This window comes from Zea mays, chromosome 10 (genome assembly GCF_902167145.1).
Source record: "Zea mays cultivar B73 chromosome 10, Zm-B73-REFERENCE-NAM-5.0, whole genome shotgun sequence".
Classification (NCBI taxonomy): Eukaryota; Viridiplantae; Streptophyta; class Magnoliopsida; order Poales; family Poaceae; genus Zea; species Zea mays.
This window is the reverse complement of record NC_050105.1, coordinates 15,321,733-15,347,162: the sequence shown is the minus strand read 5'-3', so window position 1 is coordinate 15,347,162 and position 25,430 is coordinate 15,321,733. Positions and strand designations below refer to the sequence as shown.

Sequence of the window (25,430 nt, the reverse complement as noted above, 5' to 3'; positions counted from 1 at the left end):
TAGCCTGGTGAATAGATAAGAGAACAATATGTATATGTATATATGCAGCTAAACTGAGTTATGAGGAACGGGCAATCACATTGCATCTAATTTCACAGCGACAGTTAAAGTAGCTATATAGCAGTAGCTCAACTTTTCAGGTTGACAAGAGAACACATGGAAAAACAGTTAGTTACCTGCAAGGTCCATCTGAAGCATTCACCAAGTCTAGAATCTCATTCCTCCGATTGGATGCAGGAATTAGAGCCTTCCCTTTTAGTATCCTACCAGAATTCTTATCCAAGTTTGCTTTTGGAAACCTCTGTCCTTCAAGAAGAGTGCAGAGCTCAATTGGGACATGATTCGGTTTGTCCTTGCTCTTGCTCAAATCCAAGCATGGCAGCATCTGATAATCAATAACAATGCCATGTTTCTGAGCATAATACTCCACAAGACACTTTGTTTGTCTGGATTCAGTATCCACAAAGGTCATCTGGCTGGCAGGTAAGGGTGTCAAGCCTTGCACTGTGTACTTCTGATTAGTCCTCCGATGAATCACAGTTACACGTCGACCTTTAAGCTCATCAACCAGATTTTTCATTTGCCTCTTGTTCAGAGTTGTTCGATAATCAAGGTACCCCACTATTTTGTGAACAAGTGCTTCCACCTATGGAACGCGTGGGAGGACGAGGCGACGGGCGAGGTGGTGGTGATCGGGTCCTGCATGACCCCCGCCGACTCCATCTTCAACGAGTCGGACGAGCGGCTCGAGAGCGTGCTGACAGAGATCCGGCTGGACGCGCGCACGGGCCGGTCAATGCGTCGCGCCGTCCTGTGTCAGCAGCAGAGCATCATACAAGGTTGCAAGAAAGGGAAGACAACAGCAAGTCAAGGAAAACGAGAAGCTACAGGGCGAATCCGTAATGGGCCGCCGTGTTCCCAAGCCCAACACTCGTTACCCATCGTACATATGGTCCATGTAAGCCTGTGTAAGTGGGATATTAACTCTGATGCTGTCCAGGAGAGCAGGTAACGAAAAAGACACAAGTATTCCTCCTATCTTCTTCCTCCTCTCGTTACCTCCTTCTCCGTAGCGTAGTAGCAGTAGTGGTATCTAACAATTGGTATCGGCTAGGGTTCCTTCTGAAGGTTTGCGTCCTACGCGCATCGCGCACAGATGGCTGGCAACTCTGATTCCACCGTGGCCGCGGCGTTGGAGGCACAGTCCAAATCCATGGCGACTCAGTCCAGGCTGCTCCAGCAAATCTCTGAGCGCCTGGACGCCCAGGACCGTCACTGGGCGACCCTGGAGCGCCGGATCTCCACCAACTCTCACGCGATCGGTGTCCTGGAGGCCAGGGTGGGGGATACTGATCTGCCACGGATCAGGTCAGATCTCGCCCAATCGCTGTCGCCGCAGATCGATTCGCACGTGGTGGAGTTCGAAGCGTCGGCCTGGGCGCGCATCGACGTTGTCGATGGTGCGCTCTCTACAAGGGTGGCGACGTTGGAGCAGTCCTCCGCCACCTGTGAAGCATGGCGTCCCTACATCGAACATTCGGTGGGCATCGTTCATGCGAACACGGAGGTGTTGTGTGCCGATGTGTCGCGCATCTCTGCCCGCCTCGAGGAGCACAGCAGACCGTGTCCTCCTCGCGACGGCGTCCTAGGCATGTACGAGTCGACGGTGGGCCGCCTACCTCCTTCCACGGTGCACGTCGACGGCCCTTGGGGGCACCGCTCTCCAACTTACTATCGGGAGGGAGGCCAAGGGTTTCCATACACCCACGACATGCCCCTGACCAATGGTATGCTACCTGCTCCTGAGTTTGCTACAGTTTTCCAGCAGCCTATGTATCCTGATGCCTTTGGGGATCCATGAACCATCCCACACCCAGTTCACTCGGTCAGCTGCCCAAAGTGCCTTTCCCTGTTTTTGATGGTGATAATCCCAAACTCTGGCAAACCAGATGCGAAAATTACTTTTGCAATGTACTCAGTTGATCTGAGTGTCTAGATCCGTGTTTCCACAATGCACTTCACTGGCCCAGCTGCACGTTGGTTGCAGTCTGTGGAACCCCAATTACCCAACATCACTTGGCCTGAGTTTGGTTGCATGATTAAGGACCGTTTCGGTTGTGATCAGCACGAACTCCTTATTCGACAGCTTTTTCACATTAAGCAAACCACAACTGTCGCCACATATGTAGAACAGTTTTCTCAGCTGGTCGATCAACTCAAGGCATATAGCACCATTTCAGACCCCCTTTACTATATTATGAGATTTATAGATGGCCTACGTGATGAGATTAAATCAGTTGTTTTAGTTCAAAGACCTCGAAATTTGGATACTGCCTTTGTTCTGGCACAATTGCAGGAAGAGGTGGGCACGACACGGAAGGATGCTAAGAAGTACGATGCTTCTTTCACCCCTCGAGCATTTTCTCGAAATGCTCTACCATTGCCTCCACCTCCTCGTCAAGCTGGGACTTCTAAGTTGGATTCGGACCAGTCGGCTAGCACTGCAAAGTTTCAATCCACTAACGACAAGCTTTCCTCATTATATGCCTACCGCAAAGCAAAGGGCCTCTACTACAAGTGTGGGCTTCAGTATACTCGTGGTCATCGCTGTGCAGACACAATTTCTCTCCATATGGTAGAAGAGCTTTGGCAACTGCTGGCACCACAAAACCTAGAAGCTGACTGTCAGTCTGAACCAGAGGGGGAAATTCAGTCAATGTTATTGTCCAAGGCTGCAATTCAGGATGATTCCGCGTCCCGCACTATGAAGTTTATGGGCACTATTCAGGGCATGGAACTGCTGATCTTGTTGGACTCAAGTAGTTCACATTCATTTCTTAGTGCTCAGGTGGCCCAACATATTCAAGGGGTATCTTCTTTGCCACAGATGATGTCCGTTCAGGTGGCCAATGGAGATCGTATTCAGTGTATGCAGCACATACCCCAAGCTGTTTGGTCATTGGGAGCGTGTGAGTTCCAGTCCAACTTACGTATTTTGCCTCTCCAAACTTATGACTTAATAGTTGGCATGGATTGGTTGGAACTTTACAGTCCTATGATGGTTCACTGGGCAGAAAAGTGGCTGGCCATCCCATACCAAGGGTCTACAGTCAAATTGTTTGGCCTGCAGACAGCAACAGACCACTGTTCAGTCATAGAGTTTTGCCAATTGATTGATTTATCAGAAAAAGAGCAAGGAATATTGTCCACTCTACCAGAGGAGCTTCAGTCTTTGCTCAACAAGTTCCAGTCGGTCTTCACAGTACCTCAGGGCTTACCTCCCGAGAGAGATCATGATCATCAGATTCCTTTAATACCAGGAGGCCAACCCTTTCGTATGCGCCCTTATCGCTATGCTCCCGCCTTGAAGTCAGAGATTGAGCGACAAGTTCGGGACATGCTGCAGTCGGGTATCATACAACATAGTCGGAGTGATTTCTCATCGTCAGTTATATTGGTGAAAAAGAAGGACGACAGCTACCATTTTTGTGTTGATTACCGTCATTTAAATGCTCTCGCTGTCAAGACTCGTTTTCCTATTCCAGTTATTGATGAGTTTTTAGACGAGTTGCATGGGGCTGCATGGTTTTCTACACTGGACTTGCGTGCTGGTTTTCATCAAATTCGAATGGCACCCCAGGATCAACACAAGACAGCATTCTCTACCCACCATGGTCAGTTTGAGTTCCGGGCCATGTCCTTTGGATTAACCGGAGCACTGGCTACATTTCAGAGTGCTATGAACCGTACATTATCCTCCTTGCTCTGTAAGTGTGCTTTAGTATTCTTCGATGATATCCTGTTTTATAGTCCAACCTGGGAGGCACATTTGGCACACTTGGAGTTGGTGTTGCAGTTGCTTGCGCGCGACAATTGGTAGGTCAGATTGTCTAAATGCACTTTTGGCCACGAGCAGATCGCTTATCTGGGACATGTAATCAGTAGTGCTGGCATGGCCACAGACCCAGCCAAGGTGGCTGCTATTTCTTCATGGTCTGTGTCATCCTCATGCAAGGAATTGCGAGGGTTTCTCGGTCTCGCGGGTTATTATCACAAGTTTGCGCGCAATTTTGGCCTTTTGGCCAAGCCTCTTACTTCCCTCCTCAAGAAGCATTCAGTTTTTGTCTGGACATCTGTGCAGGAATCAGCATTTGTGGCCCTTAAACAAGCACTAACTTCAGCACCGGTACTGGCTTTACCAGATTTTTCTCGTCCTTTCACAATTGAGACGGACGCCTCGGGTTCAGGCATTGGAGCAGTGTTGCAGCAAAATGGCCATCCTCTAGCGTTTGTTAGCAAGGCTTTGGGCCCTGGAAACTTGGGACTGTCCACATATGAAAAAGAGTATCTCACAATCTTGTTGGTCGTGGATCAGTGGCTACCATACTTGCAGCACACTGAATTTGTCATTTATACTGATCAGTGTAGTCTTTCCCACCTTACAGAGCAGCGACTCCACACCCCATGGCAACACAAGGTGTTCACCAAGTTGCTCAGATTACATTATCGAATTCAATACAAGAAGGGCACTGATAATACAGCTGTTGATGCCCTTTCGCGTCGTCCACATCCTACTGGTCACCTCTATTCCTTGTCAGTGGCTTCTCCCGCTTGGTTCCAGGAGGTAATTTATGGCTACATCTCTGACCCTCGTGCGATGAAGTTGTTGTCTGCTCTGGCGCTGTCTGATCAGTTGCACTACACCCTCAAAGATGGAGTCATTCGGTACAAGCAGCGTATTTGGCTCGATAATAATTCTCAATTGCAAACCAAGGTCATCATGGCACTTCATGCCAGTGCTCTAGGAGGCCACTCCGGTTTCCCAGTCACGTACGCCCGGATCAAACAGTTGTTCTATTGGCCTCACATGAAACAAATCATTAAGGACTATGTGGCTGCGTGTACTGTATGTCATCAGGCCAAACCAGACCGGACTCGCTACCCTGGATTGTTGCAACCTCTGCCCGTTCCTACCTAGGCATGGCAGGCGATCTCCATGGATTTCATCGAAGGATTGCCTTCCTCTGGCCAATACAACACCATTCTAGTGGTGGTCGACTGTCTCACTAAATATGGTCATTTTGTGCCGTTGCGCCATCCTTTTACTGCTCTTATAGTGGCCCAAGCTTTCATGTCTAATGTCTACCGACTTCATGGTATGCCGAAGTCTATCGTCTCTGACCGGGATCGCATTTTCACCAGCAACATTTGGCGTGAATTGTTCCGTTTGTCAGGCACACAGCTACAGAGGAGTTCATCCTACCACCCACAGACCGGCGGTCAGACGGAGCGGGTAAACCAATGCTTGGAAACATTTCTGCGCAGCTTTGTGCAATCCTACCCGTCTAAGTGGTCTGCATGGTTGTCAGTGGCGGAGTTTTGGTATAACACTTGCCCACACTCTTCTTTGGGACGATCTCCATTTGAAGTTCTATATGGCGCACTCCCCGTCATTTTGGTTTGTCTGCAGATGATTCAGTGTCACATGTCGATCTCAGTGCTTGGCTCTCCCAGCGAGAACTCATGCTTCGCTGCATCAAACATAATCTGCTCCGCGCCCAGCAGCGTATGCAACATCAGGCCAATAAACAGAGGTCAAAACGTGTGTTTGCAGTGGGATACCAAATTTATTTGAAGCTGCAACCTTACATACAATCCTTAGTGTCTACTCGAGCTAATCACAAGCTATCCTATAAGTTCTTTGGTCCATATGAGATACTCCAGAAGGTGGGTTCGGTGGCTTACAAGCTCAGGTTGCCACCGTCCTCTGCTGTTCACCCTGTGTTTCACGTTTCGCAACTGAAAAAGTTTGTCAAGCCTACATGTCCGGTGAGTGCTACATTACCTATAGCCTCTCCTACATTGTCTTACCCGATGCAGGTCGTACAACGTCGTTCGGTCTCCCGGGGGGCGCCAGGTGGACCAGGTTCTAGTTCGCTGGTCTGGCTGTGATAATACATTGGACACCTGGGAAGATGAGTTGTCGCTGCGGCAACAATTTCCTTCTGCAGCTGCTTGGGGGCAAGCAGCTCCCCAAGGAGAGGGGAATGTCAGCAGCAGAGGATCATACAAGGTTGCAAGAAAGGGAAGACAGCAACAAGTCAAGGAGAACGAGAAGCTACAGGGCGAATCCGTAATGAGTCGCCGTGTTCCCAAGCCCAACACTCGTTACCCATCGGACATATGGTCCATGTAAGCCGTGTAAGTGGGATATTAACTCTGGTCTGTCCAGGAGAGCAGGTAACGAAAAAGACACAAGTATTCCTCCTATCTTCTTCCTCCTCTCGTTACCTCCTTCTCTGTAGCGTAGTAGCAGTAGTGGTATCTAACATCCTGCCTCCGTCGCGGCAGGTGAACCTGGAGAGAGGATGGACATGGGGCTGCCGAGCGGCGACTCCTCGGAGGACGCCTCCGACACGGCGCCGCACGAGCACGGCGGCCCCTCCGCCGCCCCGCCGTGGACGACGTAGTAGAGGTCGAGCGCGGGCAGCGTCTCCAAGAGGCGGTTCCTCCCGAGCGTGGGCAGTGACGGCACTGAAGACGGAACGGTAGCCACCCTAATTGATCCTCACGGTGGAGGATTAATCACTGTCTACCGTGACTAAGAGAGAGCTCGAGTCCATATCAGCGTGTGTGCGTTGTGTGAATCTCCAAATCATTTAAGCCCTCGCCTACACCTCTATTTCGTCAAAGCCGAACTTGTCGCGTTTCATAATGGCAGAAATCTCCATTGCAAGGGTGGTTGCGCGATGGTAGCGGCATGGGCGTGGGGTTGCTCGTTGTGTCACGCAGATTGGGGTGGATGATGTACGTGTGAGCACGGACGGACGGTTCAGATGTATGGAAGGCAGAACGACAGAACCAAAAGGAGGCAGACTACTCTTACTGTCTTAATAAGTAGTATAGATTTGATATCTTAATAAGTAGTATAGATTTGATAGATATTCAAACCTATTTTTGTAGTAAAACTGTTTGGAGACACAAACGTTCTAATATTTTTCTATAAATCTGATCAAATTTGAAAAAGTTTAATCGACACAAATAGGACAAATATTTTGGAAAGATAGAGTAGTGTTTTATGTCGTAACATGTTTGGTTACATTCCTAAAAACTATTTTTGAAAACCATGATATTCTAGATACACAGAAAATTCCACTCCGATCTAAAGTTTTCGGGCTAGCTTTTACCCAATATTCAAACAACGCTTTCTCAAAACCTTTCTATTTTTGGAGCTGACAAAAACTACGATATTTTTAGTATTATAAAACTATAATTTTGAGAAATATTGTTGCCAAATAGACCCTTACAGTATGCCCTTTCTCTCTAAAGTATAATATAAGAGATTAAAACTGGATTGCAATTACATAGACGTGCTCTAGCAGATTGAAAAAAAAACGTCATCGTCTTTTATACAAGGACCCCACATGTAAGTGCTACATGCACGTCCTTGTTTTCTCTCTCGTTTCGCGTAGATATGACCACCACATTGTCACACTGAAGACACCCTACCTTGCGCTATATGTTACACTAGGAATGCAGAACTGCGTCAAATGTCACTACTGCCTGTGGCCCTCCGGCAGGGCAACCACCCTGTAGAACGGCACGGCTCTCTGCGGCAGAGCACCGTCCTCCTCATCGTCATCGAACTCCAGAATATAACTGTCAAAAGAGAAGTAGCAGTCACAAAATAGTTTCAGGAAGACACAATACTGCATTTAATTATGTAGTATTCCCCCACTCTCAAAATGTAACGTGTTTTAATTCTGTACTGTGTCAAACTTGTCTGACTTAATCTAAGTTTATCGAAAATTCAAGAACATCATATCAGTTTCATTAAATCAACCATGAAAAACGTCTTGATGGCATTTGTTTGGCATGGTAGATGTTAATAAAACAAACAGTAAACATTGGACTAGTATATGAAACTGAACCTAAAACAAACAGAAAACACTGGACTAGTATGAGGTTGTAAATGCACAAACAACTTACTCATCAGACTTCCTCTGGAATATTTGTAGTCCGGTTTGACGTCAACATGATTACAGAAAGACAAGAGCATTAATGGTTAAGCAAGCAAACAAAAATGGAGAGCCAATTAAGAACTAGTATAATTTTTTTGTGGTCATAAAAGAACCACAGGTGTATTTAAGAAAATTAACAGAAGTCCAGCAATTACTTGTGCAATATCCATGTGGATGTACCATGACTGTACAATGCATATAAGGCAGGATCCAACTCAGGGCTGTATCGACCGTTGACGTGGCATTTGGACCGGTCGGTACCGACCGGTCTGGTCTCAACCGCAGTTGGTTTGACTAGCCGGTCAGTGAAGCTGTCGACCGGTCGGTACCGACCACGTTGAAGCCAAACCGGTCGGTACCGACCGGTCAGTACTGGCTAGTCGGTACCAACCAGGTTTTGCAATATGGCACATTCAAATTGGTCCATGCGTGCCCCCAAGTCAACTACGGTTTTAAAAAAAATGGAAAAAATCCTAAAAATTCAAAAGATCCAAAAATATATTTATGAGTCATGTACTTTGTTAGCTTTAGAAATTATATAATTATTATATATGTTTAATGAATTGTGATTTTTATCTACTTAGTTATGTACTCGGATGAATTTTTATTTCAATATAAAACATTATGTTTTATTTTAAATAAAAGTCTATAAAAGAAAAGCGGATATGGTGCTAAGGCGACTGTAGGGTGATGATATAGACTAGGCATAGGAGGGATGTGGTAGATAAAAGCTGATGACGGTTGATAGCGTGGTTGGTAGTATGATTGATATGACATGGCAGTCGATAAGGACCAGTTGCACAGGATCCAGCCTAACCAGACCAGTTTGTACATGTTAACGCATTGTATACTCATCTTTCATGGCATAATATTTCATACATGATAGTTGTTTTCAGGGGCGGAGCCAAAACACAGGCAAGGGAAGATGCTAACTACACTGCTAGTCCTAGTATGTCTTGATTCTAACTATAAGATGTTGTGGTGCCAACTAGTTGGAGCAGCATTTTGTAAGAGTTTTTGTTGCTTGGACCGGTGCTGCAGCCTGCAGCACTCGCCATGTCCCTGCCCCTAATTGTCAAAAAAAGGGGTACAACAATATTTCTCCTTAAGGGTTATGTCGGACTATGTTATTCACTTTTGTGCATTTACTGATGTTGAATTTCAGCTTACCATATGCCCCCCCCCCACCCCCACAAACATCGTTATTGCACATGCATAGGCATCTAACACCCCCCCTCAAACTCAAAGTCGATCAAACACACTAAGTTTGGCTAGATAAAACCTATGATGAGCTCTAGTCTCCTTCGTGGAGAAATCAGCTAACTGAAGCTCTAAGGCACATAAGATATCAATCATATCATCTTGAAATTGTTCACACATGTAATAGGCATCAACACCTATATGCTTAATAGCTCATGCTTGAACGAATCATAATACTAATAGCACTTGTACTGACTGTCAAAAGAGGAGTCGACATAGAAACAGAAACCACCACTATAACCAAGTCATCCTTGTCACAAGAGCCATAGCACGCAACTCACTCGAACAGTCAAACTAGAACTGTTGTCTACTTCTTAGTCGACTCACTAGCTCGGAGAGTATCATAGTAGGTCTGCAGTTATAAAGAACTTGTGCGTGGAAAGAATAGATGACACAAGTAGTCTCACGAAGCATGTGACTATAGTGGAGTTGAGTAGAGACCGAAACAATCTGACTAAGAATATGCACAAAACAAGAAATATTAGAATGAGTGACACCATGATAAACAAGACTCCTAACTATATGACGATAGCAGGTAGGATCAATAAGAGGCTCACCATCAGTGGCACTAAGATGAACAATGAGTTCCATGGGAGTCTTTTTTTCTGGAATACGCAGGAGAACTGCGCATTTTTGAATTAAGAAGAAAAAGAAAAGGGGAAAGATCCTCAAAATACAAACAATTCTATTGGGACAGAATGTGTGTAGTCTGGCGCCTAGGTTATTTGCCACCATTCCTAAAAGGATTGCGAATAGAAGAACTGTTCTTGAGGCTCTTTCCAACAGAAAATGGATATCTGATATAAAGGGTGCTCTGTCTGTGGGAGTTCTAGTGGATTATTTGAACCTTTGGGAGCTTCTTTCAGAAATAGTGCTGCAGCCTGAAGTGGAAGATAAGCATATATTTAGTATTGCGGCAGATGGTAAATACTCGGCTAAGTCGGCATATGAGGCCTCTTTGTTGGATCAACGTCCTTCGGTCACTATCACCTGGTTTGGAAAACCTGGGCACCTCCAAAGTGTCGGTTTTTCCTTTGGCTGGTGGCTAACAAGAGATGCTGGACTGCTGATAGGCTTGCAAAGAGAGGCTTGGATCATCCAGCTAGGTGCCTTTTTTGTGACCAGGAAGCTGAAACTATTGACCATATCCTTGTCTCCTGTGTGTTCACGAGAGTGTTCTGGTTTACTCTTCTTAAACCGTTTTGGTTTCAAAGTCTGGCTCCCCAGCCAGGACATTCTTCTTTTATGGCTTGGTGGGAGCAAATCTCAGGGTTGGCTACTGGTCTTCCTGGTAAATGTCTTAACTCGCTTGTGGCCTTAGGAGCATGGACAACGTGGAAGCTTCGAAATAGTTGTGTTTTTTATGGTTGTACTCCTAGTTTAGATCTGTCCATTAAGTTAGCTAGGGAGGAGGCAGTCTTGGGAAATGGTCGGGGCTAAAGGTCTTTCATACCTTGCTGCCCTAATTCCTGGAGACTAGGGAGTTGCAGGTTGTGTTTGATGGATTTTTGCAGTTTCCTGTGTTTCTGGCCTCCCTAAGGAGGCCTTGTAATCTGTCCAGGTCTCTTTGACCTGGACTTATTTCTTCTTCTTAATATATTGAGGCGCAGTTCTCCTGTGTTTTCCAAAAAAAAATCCCGAGAGACACCGGGAACAAGGGAGAGCAGACTCCGACCACACAAGGGAGAGCAGACTACCTGCCACACCACCTACCACTAGGCCAGCAGTTCGTCTAGATGGAAGAAACCAAACAGAGCTTTATCACCAGCCAAAGACCAACACAAAGCCTCATCTCTAGCCACCCGAAGGGCAGCAGCTAAACTAGCATTACAACTATCAAAAACATACTTGTTCCTATGCTTCCAAATAGACCAAGCCCCTAAGATCACCAGCAAATTGAAGCCCTTCTTCTAGTGATTAGCCACCTTGTAAGAGCAGGTGCGCCACCAATTTTCAAAACATGCATCATCAATCGCCGGGCACAACAACTGCAGCCCTCCAATCTTTACAAGTTGAAACCAGAACTGTCTAGAAAACACACATGAGACCAACAAATGATTAATGGACTCATCATCTTGATCACAAAGTGGGAGACAATCTGGGTGATCCAATCCGCGCCTTGCAAGCCTATCAGCAGTCCAACATCTATCATGCTCCACAAGCCAAATAAAGAATTTGCATTTCCGGGGAGCCCAAGACTTCCACACCCTCTCTGCTGGCTCGAACCCAATTGACCCCTGAAAAAGAGCCTTGTACGCGGAGCTAGCTGAGTAATTTCCAGAAGCACAAAATTTTCCAAATATGGCGGTCTGTAATACCAGGCTGAATCTCCATATCTTCCATAACCTCACAGAGATCCATAAGCTCACCAATAACTGTAACAGAGAGATTTCCATGCAGATCAGCCATCCAACGAAGTTAGGCAAAACATCCTTGACCAGCCTCCTGTTAGCAAGGAGGATGGGCACCAAATCAGCCACTGATGGAGCTAAGTCTTTAATACACCTACCATCCAGTCACTTATCCTTCCAAAAAAGGGTATTGGCACCATCCCCAACCTTAGCAACAACAGCTTCAGCAAACAATTTCTGCACTACAACACACACTTTAATTGAGAACTCCGACCAAGGCTTTGAATGATCAGTTTTTTGTAGCCATGGCCATGGAACCCGCAAGGCCCAACCAAGGTTCCAAAGATCACTAATCCCTGGACTGCCTCACAGTCGCTGCTGGACAGCAGACCGCCTAGCAAAGAAAGGACTGCCTCACCCTCAATTATGTCCCCTGTGTGATCAAGAGGAAGAGACGCTAAACCATTTGTTAGTCTCCTGCGTTTTCTCACGGGAAGTTTGGTTTCAGATTATGAAATCTGTCGGGTTGCAGCACCTTGCTCCTAGCCATGAGAACTCTTCCTTTGAGGATTGGTGGGAAGGAGTTGCCGCAGTTCCTGTTGATCCAGCATATAATGGGCTGCACAAGGGCTTGAATTCTTTGATCATACTTGGAGCTTGGGCCATCTGGAATCACCGAAACCGTTGTGTACTTAATGGTGTGCAGCCTAGTTCCAGCATGGTCATAGTTAGAATAGGAAACCCTAACCCTAACAAGGGTTGGGAGATGGATATATATCCTGAGTTAGATGTGCCAAGCCCATTACAATGGGGGCAAACCAGTAAATACACATGGGGAGTACCGAAACCCTAATAGGTACTCTAACAGTCATCAATTGGGTCAAGGAGGAGTCTCACCTCTGGTGTAGGGCTAGAGCCAGTGATTTATCTAGCATCCTTATGCTCCAGCGAACCAGTCGGTAATCTTTATTTTAGAGTCTCCATGGTCACGGGACTAGCTGTTTATATTGTTGTATTTCTACCTATAATCTAATGTATGTGGGTTTGTGTGGAGTTGTATGAGGTTCCTTATTGCCTCACATATTCTTCTTAATGTAATGATACACAGCTCTCCTGCGTTTTTGGAAAAAAAAAATCACTAATCCCTGGACACCCATCTCCTTTGGTCGGGTAACTTTAGACCATGCCAAGAAACAGTGACCACCATTCCCTTCTTTTCTACCTCGCCACAAAAAATTCCTTCGAATTTTATCAATTGCTTTGATGACCCAAGCCGGAAGATCCAAAGCCATATTAGCATAAATCATCTTGGCTGTTAAAACAAAATGAACATGGATGGCTCTACCAGCCCGAGACATAAGATCCGCTTTCCATCCCGGCAATAGAATGGCTACCCGATTAACAATGGCCTGAAATTGGTGCCTTGGAAGCTTCCGGAGTGAAATAGGCAATCCGAGATACTTACATGGAAAATCTGAATGGGACAGGGAAGAAGCTCTTGAATACAATTAAGCTCCTCATTGCCACATCGAATTGGGAATACACTACTCTTTTGGACATTGGTCTGTAACCAGAAGCCACACCAAACCGGAGAATGTCCAAAGTCATGTTGATGTCCGAGGCTACCGGCCTCAAAAATATAACAACATCATCTGCATACAAAGAGATACTGTGCTGCAGACTGTTGGAAGATAGCGGCTGAAGCAGATTCTCCTCAGAAGCACGCTGCACCATCAAATTAAGAACATCCATAACCAAAATGAAAAGCATAGGAGATAGAGGATCACCTTGTCTCAGCCCTCTCCTATGTACAATACATTTCCTAGGTAAGCCATTCACCAAAATTTTTGTAGAAGAAGTGCTCAGCAGCCCACTAATTATATCACACCAAATCTGTCCAAAACCTAGCTTCCTCAGAACTTCAAATAGAAAAGCCAGGATACTGAGTCAAACGCCTTAGATATATCCAGTTTAAAAAGCATACGCGCATGCCTTTGCTTATACAGATATCTAGCTGTCTGTTGCACCAACATGAAGTTATCAAGAATGAAGTGTTTTTTAATAAATGCAGTTTGGTTGGGAGAAACCATATCCTGCAGCCTCCCAGCCAACCTACCAGCCAACAGCTTTGTTACCAATTTGGCGAAGCTGTGAACAAGGCTGGTCGGACGAAAATCCTTCACATGGACGGCCCCCTCCATCTTCGGTAATAGAGTAATATAAGCTGAATTCAATCTCCCAAAATTTCTGAATTTATGCGCCCAAACACAGGAAATAGCTGCCATAACGTCAACTTTGATGGTATCATGGTAGGCCAACACGATTTGTAGAAACGTCCTGCGAACCATCGGGGCCTAGAGCTTTATCCAAAGGTATGGTTTTAATAGTATTCCACACCTCGTCCTCAAGAAATGGTGAATCAAGGCCGGAAAGATCAAAGGAAGGCATTCCCAATGCCTCCAGATCAATGGTGACTTCTCTACCCACAGCAGTACCAAGAAGCTCGTGATAAAAATCAAAGGCTGCTGCCAAATCATCAGCAATGAAGTTCTTTTTTCTTTGTTGGAATTGATAGCAGCAATGAAGTTCTTTTTCATGAGCAGTCAACATCTGGCCATTGTTGGAATTGATAGCAGCAATGAAGTTCCTTTTCTTTCTGAACCTTGGTTGCGCGTGAAAAAAAGAAGTATTAGCATCATTTCTTTGAGCCAAGTGATCTTAGATCTCAACCGAACAATCGTTCGCGGTAGAGAAGAAAGCACAAGAGAGCCCTCCTGTCCTGGCCATTTCAAGCTGGTGCAACAATTCTCGAGCCATCTCCAACTGCAGCTTGACACACCCAACTATTTTGTCACTCCATTTCTGCAGTCCCCTAGCAGTTGTCTGCAACTTCTTGGCCAAAGTGATAAGAGGGCAAGGCCCTGCAGAAACAGACCCCCAAGCCTGCGCCACAGCCTCCTGAAAACCATCCACTTTTGTCCAAAAAGACTGAAAATGGGATCTCCCTTTTCCTCTTTCCAAATCCTGCAAACCCAGCAGCAAAGGGCAATGATGGGAGTCCTGAGACGCCAAACTCTGCAGCAGACAATCTGATAACTGCACATCCCAATCAGCTGAAGAGAACACTCTATCCAGCCTAACTAAAGTGGGGCGACTTTGGCCATTAGACCAAGTGAAATTCCGACCAAGCAAAGGGAGCTCTTTAAGAGCCAAATCATCAGTCCACCTTCGAAACCTTCCCATCATGGCCCTGCCCAGATTGGAGTTGTTTTTGTCCTCTTCCTTTAGAATTATATTAAAATCGCAAGAATGAGCCAAGGACCATGGCAATGGACTCTGACATCTCTAAGCTCTTGCAAAAACAGAAACTTCTCCTCCATGGGAGTCTCAAAGGTGTGGTTAAGGAAGCATGATCATGAAGACCCTGAATGTAATTTTTTGAGAGAGATAGAAGCCCTTAGGCATGGAGGAGACCTCAATCCCAAGAAAATAATGAAGAGGACTAAGATAAGACATAAGAAACTGCTCACTCAGACATGCCTTCACAAATGCAATATGTTCACGATCATCACCAGCGATAATAAAAAAACTCGATCTGAGGGGTAAGACAGTCCCGGCATTATATTAAGAAGACCTTACGCAGGTCAAGAAAACACTCGAACCCCCTGCCTCACTCATACACAGTGGCACCGTAGCCCATGTGAGAAACAACTGCGACCGGGACCGGGCCTTGGACCTATGCTTTGGCGTGGGACAGACGAGTGAATTTTTTTAACCACAACCTCAAATTCGCTCACACGAGGAGTCTAATTCAAGACTTGAGTGCTACTAAGACCACCTAACCAACTCAGCTAGAGGCCCTTTCGCCCACCGGTGATATTCATATGGTCAACATAAAGATGAGTCCTCCCACAAGATAACGAGTGCACAAAAAAAGCAAGATCATAGGCACTAGCAGAAAACTAGCAATAGTGATCACAGAAGAAAACTCTAAACAGCTTGAGGAGCCTACTCGAGGCCATAAAGAGAGCGATAAAGATGGCAAACCATGCCCTCAGGAATAGAATACCTAGAAGGTGGCTGCATATAGACCTCCGCACGCAACTTACTATTAAGAAAGACATTCTTGATATCAAGCTGAGAGATGGACCACTTACAAACAGAGCCCACAACAAAAAGAGTGTGAACCGTGGTCATATGAGCAACAGGAGCAAACATGTCATCATGATCACAACCATGCTCCTATTGAAAACCACGAGCAACAAGACAAGCTTTATAACGCTCAAGAGAACCATCACAGCGGGTCATGACCTTGTAAACCCATTTACAGGTAATATGACAGATGTGAGGATGGGGAACAAGATCCCATGTGCCGGTACACTCAAGCATCAGAAGCTGCCATTCTGATTGAAGAATAGCATCACAATAAGTTGGTTCAGAAAGACCCGTTGGAGAAGACTGGGGGAGATGAACCATGCTGAGCACAGAAAACCAGACACTCCTGGAGAAGACACACTGGATGAGCAAATGATTAACACTCCTCGTCCCGGTCACACAACAAGCAATGCTCCGGATGGTCCAGCCCCCTACGGGCTAACTTATCTGCAGTCCAACACCTGTCAAGCGCAGCTAGCCACATGAAAAAACGACATCTTGGCGTCCAACTATGCCAAATCCGGTCAGGAGGATAAAAACCAAAAACTCCTAAGAAGAAGGCTGGATAGGCAGATTTAGAAGAGTATGACCCCGAAGCAGTTAAAATCCATGAATGTTGATCAACCAATCCTAGATGAAGTTGAAAACCTTGGAGCATATCCCATAACCATAAGAAATCATTTTAAAACTTGTTCCACATAGGCATCCTGAAACCATGGCATGGCACACCACTAGAGTCATCTAACTGCCAGTCAATCGCCATGGACACGTATGTGCTGAGGCAGAGATGATTTCGAAGAGCAGACTTGCATGGTGGCATTCAGATTAGCTACATATTTGAGAAATTGTTAGATCAGTGTGTTGGTCATCGGTTTAATAGGAGATCTGTTCTTGAGGTTTGAGAATTGAGAGATGGGGCACATGTACTGCAGCTCATAACTATGAGTTGTGTATCTAGGTTTAAATATGAAATCAATCTAGATTCCCCTTATCCTGTTCTACTAGCCCTTCTTCCAGGTTGTGACACCGGTCACAGCGCCCCTAAGTCAAGTCCTCGATCATGGCCCCAGCAGCAACATCTCACAACTACTTCCTCTACCAATAGCTGACATTCCAACCAGATTAAATTGACGAAGTTAAACGTGACAGTAATGCATCAAATTTCGAAATTGAAGTACACAAGAAAATTTTGCATCATTATTATGACTAACTATCCATTGTTTTAATGTGCACCTTAAGATGTTACCTTACGATGAGAAGCTACGGTAGCTCTGTATAATGCTGTTGTGCCAGGATAAACAGCTAAAACTTGTCGACCCTGCCCAAAATCCGGGGCACTCGAAGGATCCCCTTTCTTCGGAAATGGAATAATGTAAGACATAGGCAACTTGTACTTCCTGAAAAGCATAGAAAACGGGAACCATCAGTTATAGCCAATCTTAAGAATAGGGTCAATGAATACCCCATAGTTTACTTAATTTCAAAATAGTTTGCTTTACATTCAACTTCATACATACAGAAAAAGGACACTAAGGCCCAGTTTGGATCTTTGAATTGAAATCCATTCTAATAATCACAATCTATACACAGATAAATTAAGTTAATATGGCCACATGCGGAATATACTTATATACTGTTGTTGGCATATGGGAGAGATACTCATTTGCTTCAGTTCTGCAACAGAGGAGTGAACCGACGAGTGTGTTAAAAGTTAGAGAGCAGAAATTTAGCATGAGGACCTATGGATTCAATATCTCTCGCCTCATGAATTTAAGACATGCTTATACCTAAACTTTGGAAAGTTGTGGAATGTCAAATTCCAAGCCAAATAGCCTAGTCCATAAAGTAGATTCAACTTCCTCTGAAATGAAAGGATCCAAACAGGCCATAACAGTTTTTAGTCGAACATTTGCTTGCAGTTTTCTTAATTTAGTGGCTTACTGCATATGATGAGAAAATAATACCATGAAACCCAATAAATCAGAGCCGCTTCCTCTCGTTGACAAAGTAGCATGATAATCTCTCAGGGCTAGTTTGGGAGCCACAAATCCGGAGGGGATTGGAGGGGCTAGAATCCCTTTCTTATTCAATTTTGAATAAGAAGGGGATTCTAGCCCCTACAATCTCATCCGGTTTTCTGGCTCTCAAACTAGCCCTCAGGATGGAAAGCTTCCCTAACGCACCGAGCAGGTCGCGAATTACAATTAAGATGGTATTCTCTGCCGTGCCAATATATCTGATGGTTGTTATGGACTTACTAAAATGGGTTATTAAGGCAATTGACAAATGCCGGAGGGGATTTCTTTGAAAGGACCAGGAAAAGGCTAATTTGTGGTAACTGTCTGGTTGCCTGGGGTTGGGATTGAGTCCTTCGACCATTGGAATATGAGGGGCTTGACATACACAACCTGAGATCCTTGGTTGGGCTTTATGTATTAGGTGTCTTTGGCTGCAGAAAACTGACGCATCAAGGCCATGAGCTGGTCTCCCTACAAGTGTCAAATATTGATAGAGCCCTTTTTGCTGTTGCAGTCAAATCTGTGATTGGAAATGGAGAAACGACCAGGTTTTGGCCAGATCGCTGGTTACAGGAAGAACACTTGCAGGAATTCTGCCATAATTAATCAAAGTTGGTCCCAAAATGGGCCATACGACAACAGAAAGTAACTCAAGTGCTTAATAACCGATCTTGGGTAAAAAGAAATAGGTGCAGTAACCGTACAGGTTTTAGTGGATTATTTGAAATTATGGTACTTGGTTGATAATATTATTTTACACCAGGAAGTGTCTCATCAACATAAGTGGCGCCTTACTCTGGTTCCCACTCTAGTAAGTCTAGGTCTCTTGGCCCTTTCTTATTGATGTCATGAAGCACCTCGGTTTTGGCCAAATTTGGAGGGACATTATACGTAGGCTGCTTTCCTCTTCTTCCACTCGTGCTTCTCAATGGTTTTCCGGGAAAGTGCATTATCCATCGGAGGGGTCTTAGGCAAGGGGATCCACTTTCTCCCATGCTTTTTATTCTCGCCATGGACACTCTGGGTTTTTTATTCTCTAAAGCAGAAGAAGCAGGATTATTACAACCTCTGTCAACAACACAAAGACTGCACCGAGTCTCTATGTATGCTGATGATGTGGCTTTATTCCTGCACCCATTGGCAGATGATATTTTAGCAGCCTTGGAGATTTTGCATTTGTTTGGTCCCTCCTCGGGCGTTCAGAACAATGAAAGTAAGTCCAATGTTTATCCTATTCAGTGCTCTGAGGAGGACATTGCCTTGTGCGCTTTCAGTTTTTCCTTGTCGGTATCTTGGTCTTCCTTTCTCTCTAGTCAAGCTCACTAAAGACCAAGTCCAACCTTTTGTGGATAAAATTGCGAGACAGCTCCCTAACTGGAAAGCTGATTTAATGACAAGAGCGGGTAGAAGGATTCAGGTTCAGCATGTTATGACAGGCATGATGGTTTACTTAGCAATGGCTATTGATTTTCCTTCCTGGGCCTGGGAAGCCATTGACAAAATCCGAAAAGGCTTTCTTTGGAGAGGCCGCAAAGAGGCCAAGGGAGGCCATTGTTTTGTGTCTTGGGGGAGAGTATGTCGTCCTCTTAGGCTTGGTGGCCTGGGCATCTCCAGCCTGCCCGAGATGTGTTGGGCTCTTCATATGAGATGGTTGTGGTTACATAAAACTGATCCAACTCATCCCTGGGCGCAGCTCCCTTTTCATGTGCCTAATAAGGTTCAGGCTTTCTTCTCCACTGTTCTTGTTTCAGAAGTTGGAAATGGCGCCAACACCCTATTTTGGACTGATAAATGGATCTCAAGGCAGAGAATTTGTGACATTGCTCCCAGGCTTTTTCAATGTATTCCCAGGAGGATCACAAAAAGAACTGTTCAAGAGGCTCTCCTAAATAGAAGATGGATCTCGGACATTAAAGGGGCCCTCTCGGTGGGAGTTTTGGTGGATTACCTTCAGCTTTGGAACCTATCTCTGAGATAGTGTTGCAGCCTTCTATTGAAGACAAACACATTTTCAGTATTGCCCCAGACGGTAACTATTCAGCTAAAGTGGCTTACGAAGGGCTCTTCATGGGATCTACCCATTTCAGCCACTATCACAGGGTGTGGAAGACCTAGGCCCCGCCTAAATGCAGATTTTTTCTTTGGCTAGTTGCGCATAACAGGTGCTGGACCGTTGATAAATTAGCCAAAAGAGGCCTTGATCACCCTCTGAAATGCCCTTTGTGTGATCAAGAGGAGGAAACCTTAGACCATCTCTGGTCTCCTGTGTTTTCTCAAGGATTTTCTGGTTTCAGTTGCTGAGGACTTTCGACCTTCAAAGGCTTGCCCCTCAACTTGGTTTGTCCTCCTTCATGAGCTGGTGGGAAGAAGCCTCTTCTTCGGTCAGAGGTCTAGTTAGAAAGGGGCTCAATTCTCTGATTGCTTTGGGGGCCTACATTATCTGGAACCATCGCAACAAATGTGTCTTTAATAACTGGAATCCAAATGTGTCTTTAGCCATTAGGATGGCTCTGGAGGAAAGATGGATGTGGGAAATGGCTGGGGCTAAAGGACTTTCCTATCTGTCTGCCCCTCTTCTTGAGGTTTAGCATCGGAGGGAGCTTAGACCAATAGTAGTGTGTTGTTCTCAGATGGATTATTTTGGTTTTCTGGTTTTTCGACCTCCGTAAGGAAGTCTGTCCTATTGTACCTGGTCTTCTTAGACCCTTTTCTCCTCCTTAATATAATGAGGCACAGTTCTCCTGCGTTTTTCGAGAAAAAAGTAAGTCTAGATACAATACATTCTTCCTTGGGTCCATTAAGCTCGCACCCTGAAGTGTAATCTTTTTCCTGTGGCTTGCGGTCAAAAATCATTGCTGGATGGCAGAAGTTAGCTGATAAGTTTAAATGGCTCTCCCAGGATCTGCAGTCTTGAAGCCACCGAAAAACTGGTCACATAAAACAGCAATTACAGTTTGCCAGAGAGCTCTTGCATCAATTGGAAGTTGCCCAAGATTCCAGGACGCTGACTCCGGTGGACGAGTGGCTGAGCAGACAACTGAAGTATCATGCCCTCGGCCTTCTCTCTCTATAAAGAACGATGGCAAGGCTGAGATCTAGGCTGAATTGGTTAAAAGGTGATGCAGACACGTCCTATTTTCAGCAGCATGCAAGATACAGGAAGAAAAATAATTTTTTGGCTAGGCTAAAAGTCGGAGACAGGATCATTCTTGATCAGGACGTAAAGAAAGAGGTGGTTTTGGGATTTCTACAACAGCCTACTAGGGACAGCCAACCAGCGGGCCTTCTCGTTGGACCTTCAAGCCTTCCTTAGGCCGGCCATGGACCTCTCTGATTTGGTGGCTTTCATCACCGAAGAAGAGGTATGGGTGATCCTCTATCGCCTATGCTGTTTATTCTTGTAATGGATGTCTTGAATCTGCTTGTGCAGCGAGCCTCTGATGAAGGGTTTCTTCAGCCTCTTTCTTCTAGGAATATGCAGCACCGTATCTCGCTGTACGCGGATGATGCAGTGTTATTTCTATGTCCTACTGCCCCGGATATCAGTATGGTTATGGATATTCTTCATTTATTTGGTTCAGCTTCAGGTCTAAGGACTAATGTCCAGAAGAGCAGTGTGTTTCCAATCTGCTGTGGGGAAGAATAGGTGAATTGTTTACAGGACTTGCTGCCATGCAATATTTCAGTTTTTCCCTGTAAGTACCTCGGTTTGCCTTTGTCTCCCAATAAACTCACAAGGGACCAGGTTCAAGCCATTGTTGATAGAGTGGCCAGCCTTTTGCCTGGATGGAAAGCTGAACTTATGACCAGGGTTGGTAGAGCTATTCATGTGCAGTTTGTCATGACGGCTAAGATGATTTATGCAGCTCTGGCACTTGACCTTCCTGTATGGGCCATCAAAGCAATCGATAAGCTGAGGAAGGGCTTCCTCTGGAGGGGTAGGAAAGAGTTCTGTGGTGGTCACTGCCTCTTGGCTTGGCCTAAGGTTACCCGTCCCAAGGAGTTGGGTGGTCTTGGGATTAGTGAGTTAAAGAACCTCTGTTGGGCTTTGAGAGCTCGCTGGCCATGGCTGCAGAAAACGGACCCCAGTAGGCCTTGGGCGGACTTCCCCATTCATGTTTGTAAGGTGGTTAAAAATCTGATTGCTGCAGCCATTATTACTAAGCTCGGTGATGGAGCCAATACCCTTTTCTGGAAGGACAGATGGTTGGAGGGGAGATGTATTAAGGACATAGCTCCTGCATTGTTTGATTTGGTGCCCTTGCGTCTTGCCAACAAACGGTTGGTCCAAGATGCTCTCCCTAATTTCCATTGGCTCTCCGATGTGCAAGGGCCAATCTCAGTCAAAGTCATTGCTGAATTCCTGGAACTTTGTGAAGTGCTTGATGCAGTTGTGCTCCAGCCTGGAATAAGGGATCGACATTTATGGAAATTCAGCGCTTCAGGTGATTATACATCTAGTTCTGCTTATAATGCTCTCTTCCTTGGTTCAGTTCAGTTCAGCAGAGCGGGTGTGGAAATCTTGGGCTCCTGGGAAGTGCAAGTTCTTTTTATGGCTTGTGGAACATAATAGGTGCTGGACTGCTGACAGGCTCAGAAAAAGAGGGCTAGACCGACCAGAGCAGTGCCCCTTGTGCGACCAAGAGGCTGAAACCATAAATCATTTGCTGGTCAAGTGTGTTTTTGCTAAGCAGTTCTGGTTTGCTTTCCTTAATTCAGTGGGGCTGCGGGATCTATATCCAGCTCATGAGGAATCCTTTGAGTTGTGGTGGAAGTCTAGCAGCTCTCGGGCATCGGATATTGTGAGAAAAGGTTTCAATTCTTTAGTGATCCTAGGTGCTTGGACCATTTGGAAGCATAGGAATAGGTGTGTTTTTGATGGTTGTAATCCCAGCTTGGTCACGGCCCTTAGGATGGCTAGGGAAGAGGCGGTGCTCTGGTCCATGACTGGTGCCAAGGCCTTGTCCTTCCTCCAAGTCGATGAGTTGCTGGCTTAAAACAGCGGTGTGGGTCGTGTTTCCTCCATGTTTTAGTCGGTGATCCGTAGCTAGTCTCTAGTGGTGTGTGTGCTGTTTTGGGGTTCTCTCCCCCTTTCTTTTCTTCTATTAATACAAAGATGCGCAGCTCTCCTGCGTATTCCAGAAAAAAATACCATTAAAGCCATGGTAGCAATCATAGGACATTTCTTCAAAGTGGATTGGCAGGTCATCAAATCAGACTTTATGGTAGCAATCAGCAGGTTTTTGCAAGGTGATGTTAGCCGCCTACATCTGCTTAATTCAGCCTATAACACAGTATCACACCTCTGCCCAAGATGGCTGATGCAGTTGAAGTTAAAGACTTTCGTCCTATTAGTCTAATTCACAGCTTTGCGAAGGTTGCCACTAAAATTTTGGCATGCCGGCTTTATTCTAAATTGCCAATCTGATTTCTTCTAATCCGCGTCTTTTATCAATGGTAGGTGCATCCATGACAATTTCTTGTTGGTGCAACAAACGGCCAAGGCTATCCACCTTCAAAAAGAGACCAGAGTGCTGCTCAAGCTTGACATCAGTATGGTGTTTGATTCGATCTCGTGGCCTTTTTTATGGAAGTTTTGAGGTGTTTGGGTTTTGGCGCGCTGCTACGCTCATCATCAACCAGGGTGCTTGTGAATGGAGAGCCAGGAGACTTGATCTGCCATCAGCGTGGCCTTCGGAAAGGGGGCCCATTGTCTCCTATGTTGTTTATTATGGTTATGGATGTCCTGAATTCTTTGGTTGCTAAAGCTTCAGAGCAAGGATTATTGCAGCCGCTGCTGAATAGGAGGAATAGACAGAGACTTCCTCTTTATGCTGGCGACATAGTGCTTTTCATGCAACCCTGAGTTAAAGATGTTGAGATGAGAAAAAACCTAACCCTAATTAGGGTGGGCAGTTGTATAAATATGAGGAAAAAAACTTGACATACGGGTAAAACAGCCCCCGAGCATTATATTAAGGAGAAGACATTCTCACACAGGTCGAGAAAAACCCCGAACTGCGACCGGGACCGTAGCCCATGTGAGAAACGACCGCGACCGGGACCGGGCCTTAGACTTGTGCTTTGGTGTGGGAGTGGGATAGACGAGGGGATTTTTTTTAACCACAGCCTCAAATTCGCTCCCACGGGGAGTCGAACGCGGGACCAGAGGAGTGCAACTCAGACCACCTAACCATTAACCAACTCAGCTAGAGGCCCTTTTGCCCATTACAACAGCCAACACACACAAAGTAATCTAACACAACCCGCGGTCAAAACTCTAAGTATAGCAGATGTTGAGACTGGAGCAAAACTCTGAGAACAGCGAGCTCGTCGGGACCCTTGGTGAAGATGTCAGCGAGGGTGTTGAACTGTTGGCTGTGCGTTGGAGGGGGCAAGAGCCCAGCTCATGAGGCCTATTACAGTTGGCTATGTACCTATATCCTGTACTCTCTCCAATCCTATCAAGTGAATACTGTTCTTTCCCTTCCAACAGTGTTTAATGGGAAGTTTGCCAGTGTTGATGTTGTCGTTAGAGCAATTTCAAAGGAGGCCACTATGTAGTGTCTTCTAAGCTAAGGCTGTTTGCCTTGTGGCAGTGGAGGGGCATTCCATTCCCCAGTGTGTTATTTGTGTATCTTTTTGTCTTTAATGATATGATAAAAGGCCTCATTCATATTCGAGGGGGGGGACTCAAAATTCAAAGTTGAATATTTGGAGAAAATTATTGGAGCTAATTTCATCAACTGTTCAGATACAAGGAACTAAAAAAGGACAGATAGGAAGGAACTTGACCCTCACATACTTTTGAGTGCTCTCTTCGTCATCACCTGGTTCTTCATCAAGTACTTCATACCTGCACGTGCATCAATATTAAATGAGTGATACTTACAGGATGATGGTCACATATAAGGCAACAGTAACAGGCACACGAAAATGTGCATGTACATGGTAATGATAAGTTGTCCAGGAGCACTACCACAAATTGTTTGGCAAGGAGAAATCACTAACGAAGGGTTATCACAAACAATGATATAAATCTCATCAAACTATATTGCATGCCGAATCAGTAACAGCTTATTATTACCTCCTCTCTACATGATAAATGCAATGCCCACTTTTCCTCCTTTTCTTATTTACTATAATGCTGAGATTCAGTGCTGGAGATGTCATCGCCATAGCTCTCAGTTTTTGCGGGGCAATTTCAGCAATACAGCAGATACCTTGAAAATTCCTACTTTCCTATCAATAACGTGGTGCCTTACGACCTTACCAACCCAGGATCTTGTAAGAAAGGTTCATAACATCACACTCCTATTTCAAGTAATAAAATAGTCAAGGAAGTAGTATGTTATTAACGTTACCTCCATTCAGAAAGGTAATTTTCCCCTCGAGTAAACTTTCATATCAAAAATAAATGTCTGCCCTGCAGAGAGAAAAATATAAAGTAGACACATACTCTTTTGTTTCCTTATCGAAATGTATGACCTTCACGACAAACCACTCATCTTTTTCGTCATCTGATTTTACCCTAGCAGCAACCTGAAATGGTAGAGAATGAATGTACGTTGTAACTATTAACTAATTAAACAAATATACATAAAGCATGCATGTGCACCAACAGA

The 25,430-nt window shown here is 45.2% G+C and overlaps 1 protein-coding gene across 4 annotated transcripts in view; it reads right to left on the bottom strand.

Annotated features, from left to right (window-relative positions):
• Nucleotides 1–7,228: 7,228 nt before the first annotated feature.
• The window catches only part of LOC100273149 (uncharacterized), a 34,766-nt gene continuing 16,564 nt past the window's right edge, over nt 7,229–25,430 (bottom strand). For 3 of the 4 annotated variants that reach the window (XM_008663364.3, XM_008663365.3, XM_020544932.3), the window contains exons 5-9: nt 25,265–25,347; nt 24,611–24,661; nt 17,034–17,184; nt 7,990–8,003; nt 7,234–7,659 (exon numbers count right to left, since the gene is read on the bottom strand). In XM_008663364.3, the coding sequence (XP_008661586.2) occupies nt 7,557–7,659; nt 7,990–8,003; nt 17,034–17,184; nt 24,611–24,661; nt 25,265–25,347 (402 nt within the window). In that variant the 3' untranslated portion in view covers nt 7,234–7,556. Of the gene's footprint in view, nt 7,660–7,989; nt 8,004–17,033; nt 17,185–24,610; nt 24,662–25,264; nt 25,348–25,430 lie in introns of all 4 variants that reach the window. The other variant, NM_001360219.1, reaches the window with a different exon arrangement.